Source organism: Alexandromys fortis, unplaced genomic scaffold (genome assembly GCF_014885135.2).
Source record: "Alexandromys fortis isolate MF-2015 unplaced genomic scaffold, M_Fortis_MF-2015_v1.1 scaffold_137, whole genome shotgun sequence".
NCBI lineage: Eukaryota > Metazoa > Chordata > Mammalia > Rodentia > Cricetidae > Alexandromys > Alexandromys fortis.
Genome location: NW_026068009.1, coordinates 3,771,400 through 3,779,731, shown reverse-complemented (window position 1 = coordinate 3,779,731; position 8,332 = coordinate 3,771,400). Strand labels below are relative to the sequence as shown.

Here is an 8,332-nt window from a genome sequence, read left to right as displayed (position 1 = left end):
TCTCTCTCTCTCTCTCTCTCTCTCTCTCTCTCTCTCTCTCTCTCTCTCTCTCTCTCTCTCTTTTCTTTTGGTTTTCCAGTTCTTCGGTTTTTTTCGAGACAGGATTTCTCTATGTAACAGTCTTGCCTGTCCTGGGAACTTGTTTTGTAGACCAGGCTGGCCTCGCCAAACTCCCAGAGCTCTGCCTGCCTCAGCCTCTCAAGTGCTGGGATTAAAGGTGAGCGCCACCATCCCCAGCTTCACCTTTGGTTCTTACTTGTGCCTAAAACCCAGCACCACAGAGGAGAGTCTTCTGTACTCAGAAGCTGCTCAGCCACGGCTGTGCAGTGTGGTTAGACTGCTCAGGCTGAGAAACCGGTTCATCGCACGCATGCGCAGTTCATGCGCCCGCGCTTCGCCGTCCTCAGTTTTGTCTTTAAGGTGACTTCAGAAGCCAACTGTTCTGTTTCTGGGGCTGTGGCAAAAGCGGCACAAAGCTTTCTTCCAAAATTGTGCAATGTTTACTTGTCCCGAGCTTGGCTGTTTACATGTCATTTGACTTTGGATGCTTCGGATGGCCTGACTGAGAAGGAAAAAGAGAGGAAGACAGAAGTGAAGATAAATAATACATATGTTCACTCATTGCAGAAACATCTGGGGTGAGCAAAAGAGCCACAGCGGGAAAGAGACCATTCAAGAATACAGATGATCGTAGGATAGACGCATGAAGAACACACATGGACATTACCAGCGCAATAGCCTCGGGCACTTTTATTTTCAAGGGGACCTTAATGTGAAATCTGGAAGCAGTCTGTATAGGAAACCCAGAAAACCATGAGCATTTTTGTTGAATGATTGCATGATACTAAAAGCGGAATTCTAATTCATAATTCATATGACCCTACTGGTGCCTTAAGCAAGTTTGCCGCCTACTTTTCTGCCTCTTCAGATCTCCCTAAATCTCAAGATCACTTCTCAGGGAACAGAACAAAAGTTAAAGATGTCAAAGATTTTGTTTCTTTAATGTTTAACTCTGGTGTGCTGGGGCAATGTGACTGGACTATCCGGATCTGGAAACGGGTTTTATTAGCTGAGATTATTTTCCTCTGTATCAGAAGACTAGGTTACAAGTAGATGAAATAATTACAAAACAAAGCTAGGAGGGGACATTCTGTTTCCACCAATGAGAGAAGAGGGACATGTCTCCCTGTGTCTCCTTTAGAGATGGGAGCACATGACCTTCTCACCCACTTCCATTACTCTCCGTGGCCAAGGCATGTCGCTTGCCTTTATTAAACTACTAATACCTAGAAGAATGGGGAAAAGAGCAAACGAACAAACAAAAACTCACATTGACTTAGAACCAGCCTGGCGTCGGGATAGGAGAGCTCCTCTCTCGGCACTCAGGGTTAACACCCAACTAAATCAGAAATATTCAAGAAGGCATCAATGAATCCTGGACCACAGGGAAGAATGGCAGCTGGGACAACTAGGTGCACAGCCCCCGGGATAGACAGCATCAGCGGCCATAGGGTGTGGAGTGCTTACAGCAACCCCACATTTTCTGCTTGCTTCTTTCGGGTTTCTTTTCCCCCCAAGTTTAAACAGGAAAATAAGAAACCAAAAGCTAGTAAATCCATTGCTTCTTACCATAGTAAACAATGTCATCGGGGGTGATGCGTTGACATGTTTGCAGTAAGCTTTTGTTTTGTTTTGTTTGTTTGTTTGTTTTTGAGACAGGGTTTCTCTGTGTAGCTTTGGTGCCTGTCCTGGAACTAGCTCTTGTAGACCAGGCTGGCCTCAAACTCACAGAGATCTATCTGCCTCTGCCTGCCGCTGCTTCCTGAGTGCTGGGATTAAAGGCGTGCGCCACTGCCATCCAATATAAGCTTTGTATCATTTAGAAATATCCTGCTGGAAGATACATAAGTTAAGATATATATCATTTATATGTACTGATAATGTATTAGTAATAAACCCAAGCATTCATTTCTTGTACCTTTGAAAGCCCTGTGTGACCTTTCACCAGCTACGTGCCCTACCCTAACTGTCCCCCGAGCTAACCAATACCCTGAATTCCTGAGCTGGTCACCCCGATTTTACCACACATGTGTGTTTCCCTGGGTTTGCTTATCCAGCCTTCACATGTGTCGGAAGCACCCGGAGCGGTTGCTGATTCTACTGAATCAGGTCTGGACGAGGTTGCAGATCCACAACTGACAGCTCCTCAGGGTCATGGTGACCCTTTGGCCCGTGTGCTCCGCCCTACACCAGACTAGCTTTTGCCTTGTTGTAAGTGGAAGTACTAAATGCAGTTTACTGTAACTTGCTTTTTTTTTTTTTATCTCAGAATTTAACTGTGTTGAATAAGGTGGCGAGAGGTCATTCATCTTCCCTTTGCATCACATTCAGGCTCTCTGATTTCTGCCCTCAGAGGCAATCAGGGCAGAGGCAGAAAAATAGAAAGCAGTTTGCAGAAGACACCAGCAAGCGTCCACACTTACCCAGCATGCAGCATTGGTGCCCCCTGGCGCACAGTACAGGAATTGCTGCAGCCCTCAGAAAGAAGTGTTGCCTATAATGTGATCTATTTATTGTAGGCGTTCAGATTTACGGTTTACGAGCCATGCTAAGACATGCAGGCCAGCCAGTGCCCTCTTGTGTAAAATCACACCATAGATCTTATAACTCAGCCTTACATTAGTCAAACAGATGGATGTGTGGAGATGGGAGGGGAAGTCACAACTTTTATTCAGGTCGAATAACCCTAATGTAAAAACTGAGTTTTTGAACTCCCAAATACACACTGTTTTGGGCATTCGCGTGATATTGTACGTGAAAACTCCCACACATGTTTTCCTGTGATGGGTCACACTACATACAGGCACACTAAGGATTCTGTATAGAATGCCCTTGGGTTCTATGTATAAAATGTGTAAGACACAACGTGAAGGATTTTCACTTTTTTAAAACAGAGTGTTGTATAGTCTGGGCTGGCTTTGAACTTGCTATGTAGCTGAGAATGACTTTGAACCCCTGCCTCTCTTGCCTCCACCTCCCAAGTGCTCGGATGACAGGCATTGCACTCAGCTTAATCTCTGTGCTGAGTATAGAACCCAGGTTTTGGTGCGTGCTAGGCAAGCACTCTACCAATTGAGCTACATCCCCAAAATCGTGACCCCAGGTATTTCTGCCAAATGATGGATGACTTATAATGAGGCAAGTCCTGTCATTGAACACAGTGACTTATGAAGGACCAGAATTTTTTAAAGAAAAAAATCATGAGAGGAATTTGCCCTTTTCAAGCCCTCTTAACCTTCATGTTTCATTGATTTGTATTCATTTTATATGTACTTAATAAGCAACTTTAAGAAACATGACAAGATCTAGGTCGAGTCTATTTAAACCTGAGAGCAAGCCTTTCCACTTCACGTTCCTACTCCCCAGGATTGAAACACAGGCATCCCATCGGTGGCACTTACCTCGCCATTGAAGATGCCTCTTGGGTATCTGAACCTTCTCCAAGAACTGATATCAGTTGGTGCTTCCCGAACTCCTAAAAGCATCTTCCGTGGTTCTCTTCATAGGAATGACTTACGTGTTTTAAGGAGATAAGCTGTGAATGGCATCTTGCTACATTGTGCTTTCGTTGTTGAACTCATTTGACTTGGACTCGTGTTGACTGTACCCCTTCTGCTTTCGTTGCGCAGGGGATTTCCGAAGAAGGCCAGCAGAACTGCTCGAATAGCCTCCGATGAGGAGATTCAAGGCACAAAGGATGCTGTCATTCAAGACCTGGAGCGGAAACTTCGCTTCAAGGAGGACCTTCTGAACAATGGCCAGCCGGTACTGATGGAAGAGGGGCTTTACTCGGAATCCTAGCTCCCCACTCCCCAAATCCCTTCTCCTGGTTTATAAGACTTGCCCACCAGGCTGTAGCATCCCTCGTAGTGAATAGGAAAGAAAAGGAAGTAGGAAGGGCAGAAACCACAACACATGATTAATGACGCCACCGTAAGCGGTCCACATCCACAGAGATTCCACCTTAGCTCGGTGGCTCCTCAGGAGGAATCAGGAGGGTGATCTGCCCCACCACCTTGAGCAATGCCTGTCCCACTGTCTTGATTGGAGCTTTAAAGCCATACTTCCAAGCTTGGCAACACAGACTATGTTTTAAGGCTATGGGTTAGCGAGTGTGTGCATAAACTACTTAGATATCCCATAGCTGTGTTGGTTTGCTTACTTACATTTTCATATCATCTGGAGGTTTTCAAGGGCTCAGGAAATCTAGCAAATCAGGCAGCCTGAACCTAAGAGATGGGTCTTTTTTGACTAACCGTGAAATACTGGAATAATAAACTTGGCTTTTCAGCAGAAGGAGCCGCTGGATAAAGTCCTCTCAGATGCGTTTTCAGAACAGAAAACACTTTAGCTTTCTGGGATTTTTTAATCATGAAACATCGATAAAAATGTGGATGAGCCTCGTTTAATTGGCAGACTGGAGAACACGATTAAGTGTTCTCAATCTAAGAAAGATTAAGCTTCTCGTGAGCTTTGTGGTGCTCACTTGCCTGGGCTCTGGGCTCTGCGAAGAGGGAAACATAGCCCCTGACAAGCGCTCACACAGTCTGGATGCTTTCCCTGGCTCTGTCAACAAAGCAAACAGATGCTTATGGGAATTGTTTTCTAGCCAGGTGAGGGCATCTCTCCAAATCCCCCTAGGACACATTACTTTTTTAATTTAAATATTCCTTATGGATGGGGCTTCTCTTAGATAAAAAAGTAAAACTTTTATAAGCTACAACTAGACCATATTATTGGTATGTATACTTCTTACTTGACTTGCATATATTTGATGACTCTTGTATGTACACATTATTCATATTTATCTGTTTAGCAATAACTAAGCCCTCATAGTCAGTTTCATCAATCCCACATACGCTAGTTTTGGACAAGAAAAGCGAGGTTCCTCTTTTCAAAAAGGGAATTCTCAAATGAGTTGTTCATAGCATTACATAATACTCTGTTACTTATTTTGGCTTCTCCGGACAAGAGTTTGCATTTCCACACGGCACAGTGACATAGAAACAAAACAGTTGAAGTGAAATTGGCTCTCAGGGTAACTGGGGACATCTTGGTGAGGGAGTAGATACCAGTTGCTAGTTCTGCCTGTGCGGAACAGGCCTCCTACTGATGACAGTGTTCTCCACCATAGCGCTTGGGAGACTTTGTAAGAGAGCAGAGATCTAAACCTCCGTTTAAAAACTGACCTCCCTTGGGTTAAGAGTTAAGAGAATTGATAAAATCACTTTGCATAATCCCTGGACCAAATCACTCCCTGCAACATTCACACACCCTCTTCGTGTCCCCTGCCGTTTCTTTAGCAAATGAAATCATTTCAACCTTAGTGCTATTTGGCATTTGATCTGTTTCACTTCCCAGTTTCAGCTGGGACCAGAACCAGCAATTACTGGAAACTGTAAACCCATCCAACATATTTTTCTGATTAGAGAATGTTGAATACTGTTTGTGTTGACATTCAGAAATTTGAGGGCTGACATTCAGAAATTTGAGGGCTCGTCTAAAATAATGCTTGTACTTTTATATATTTCTAGATTCTACCCTACTAATTATTCCTTATTTCCAATCAATTCCTTTGTTTGAAAATACCCCTAAAGGAATCAGTGAGCTCTCAAATTTCCTCCAAGATCTGTAATTCTAAGGCGCATAGAAACAGCGCTCAAGTACAAGGGTCACAAGGCGGCTGGCACACACAGGATCAGCCCAGCAGACAGCCAGAGGGAGCAGCAGTATGGCCTTCCTCCCAGTGGGCAGACAGTGTACATCTGAGAAGTCACGAATGCTGGATGCTGGATGCTGGCTCGTCCTTACTCCAGCCACGAGTAATCATTCTTTGCAGATCGTATTTGGTTCGAGCTGCTTACAATGCACAGCGGCCAAGGCAGTGTCCTTCCAGGGGAGCTGGCCTCAGACTACTGCCATGTGCTCCTATTGATTGAGTGTATTCTGTGTCACATGGAGTGGGGACTGACTGGAAGGATGGTTTCTGCCATCAACACCTGCTTTTTCTCGCAGTGGCCCGTATGTTGCCCTTTTAGCAACTCTCTTTCTGTCACTGGCTGGAACCAACATGGATGTTCCAAAACCTGTGGAAGTCTTTGAGAACATCTTCTTTAAGCCTTCTGCTGTTCTAAAAAGCACCTTTTTTTCCTCTGTTTTTTTTTTTTTTTTCCTAAAGATAAAGACAACAAGCCGGGCGGTGGTGGCGCACGCCTTTAATCCCAGCACTCGGGAGGCAGAGGCAGGCGGATCTCTGTGAGTTCGAGGCCAGCCTGGTCTACAAGAGCTAGTTCCAGGACAGGCTCCAAAGCTACAGAGAAACCCTGTCTTGAAAAACCAAAAAATAAAATAAAATAAAATAAAATAAAAAATAAAGACAACACAAGCATCCTATGTGTGTTCAGCCTGGTGGCTTATCCTTCACTTGGATCTATGTCCTATCAGGTGGGAGCTGCCAGGATTAGTTACCTCATCTCCCAGCACTGGATTAGGCCACGAAAAGCAGAAGCAGGAGAGAAGGTCCTGGGAAGGCCATTCCTTCCTGAATGAAGCCAGGAAAAGAAACAGACTCTTTGGGATAGAGCTATGAAGCCAAGGAGAGACTAGTTAGTGACAGAAAAATGTCAAAACCGAGTCTATGTTTTCATTCTTTTTTCTATTAGCAACGCATAAACACGACATTCCCCTAATACGGTGTTTCTGTGGCTTGTTTTGCAGAGGCTAACCTATGAGGAAAGAATGGCTCGTCGCCTGCTCGGTGCTGACAGTGCAAATGTCTTCAGCGTCCAAGAGCCAGAAGACACGGCAGCCAATCAGGTACCACGCTGCTCTGAGCTTCCTGGGAAATAATGGCCATCCTGCCTGCTCTCCCCACACTCTCTCTGGACTCCGCTCTTGAGATCAGTTGTGTGGGAAGTAGCAGGCACGTGGCAAGAAAGCAGGGTTGCTGTCCTGTCAACCTCGCAGGTGGTGCTCACTGGGCAGATGCCTGACACCGCCGTGATGGATGACCAGAGCATGCCCACTGCTTGGGACCTGGTGTTGATCCCCATACTTTCCTTCCCAGTATCTTCATGCTTCCCAAACTGTCCTATGCTTTAATGCAAAATGGCTTTGTATGGAAAAACCATTTCACTCATGGTCTTTGAAGTAAGCTAATCAATGTCCCCATCGTGTTCTTAGTGTCAGCCAAAATTAGACCCCCTATGCTCAGAAAAGAGAACCTCTGCCCTCTTTTATGTAGTTGATCATAAAACACTAACTGGCAGAGATCTAAAGGGCTATCTTACGCCCCTGCTCCTACCAAGGAAAAAGTCATCTTGTGGAGCTGGTGTAACCTACTTTATAATTCTATTAAATCAAATAGGGGGTTTAGACGTAGTCTCAAATGAAAAGCCAACCAGAGGCTCAAGAAAGTGTTAAACAAGTCTAAAGGATCAAGTGGCCTCTTCTCCCTGTCCTTGAGAACAGATTTCCCCTCAGAAGCCTCAAGCTCAGTATCACCACCACCAACGTCCCATTCAAGGGAATCTGGAAATCCTGCTGCATCTGCCTGCCTCTCTTCACTTCTTCTCTTCTGCCTTACAGGACGCTGGGGCTCCTCGGGCTTCTGTAGGGAGTCCTCTGGATGGTCAAAAGGTTAAGCTCCGCCCTTCTCCTCTGTCCGGTCTCCCACTGTACCTACCTTCTGTGCTTCCTTTCGTATCTGTGTGTCTGTCTTCACTGCCCTGTGGTAATTATACATACTGTGGCCGGTACCATTTTGTCATTGAGTAGCAAACGAACCTATTTCCTGCAGGGTGCCCTTTCTTACCCTTTAGCTGCAAACTTGACTTTGATTTCTAGCCTGAGTGAATACACTAAACGTTGAGGCATGAAAAGTTTTTCGTTCATCAGACACCTTTCTGGGAGGGGAAGATGATACATTAATGGGGATTAAATGACGTGAAACAGCTCGTAGCGTGTGGCTTTCATCACGTTGTTCTGACTGCTGGGTTCCTTTCCTCACACCAGCAAACTCTTTTCTGAAGGTTGAGGAACGTTATAAAGGGAGAAGCATAATTAAAATAGTCTCAGAAGCAAGCGTGGCCGTGGACACCTGCAATCCGAGGATTGGAAAAGCTGAGGCAGCAGGATGGCTAAAGTTAGCCTAGGCTACATAGCAAGAGCCTGTCTCAAGAAAAAAGAAAAAAAAAAGGCCTGCTACTCAACAAGGGAATATGCAATGGTTGGCTACTCTGCGTTCATGGGATTTGCAAGCAGGATTTGCAAG

At 45.1% G+C, this 8,332-nt stretch overlaps 1 protein-coding gene across 2 annotated transcripts in view; it reads left to right on the top strand.

Moving 5' to 3' along the window:
* The window catches only part of Palld (palladin, cytoskeletal associated protein), a 359,932-nt gene that overhangs the window by 326,473 nt on the left and 25,127 nt on the right, over positions 1 to 8,332 (top strand). For both annotated transcript variants that reach the window (XM_050161811.1, XM_050161813.1), the window contains exons 11-12: positions 3,690 to 3,825; positions 6,778 to 6,876. In XM_050161811.1, coding sequence (XP_050017768.1) covers positions 3,690 to 3,825; positions 6,778 to 6,876 — 235 coding nt within the window. The remainder of the gene's footprint in view (positions 1 to 3,689; positions 3,826 to 6,777; positions 6,877 to 8,332) is intronic.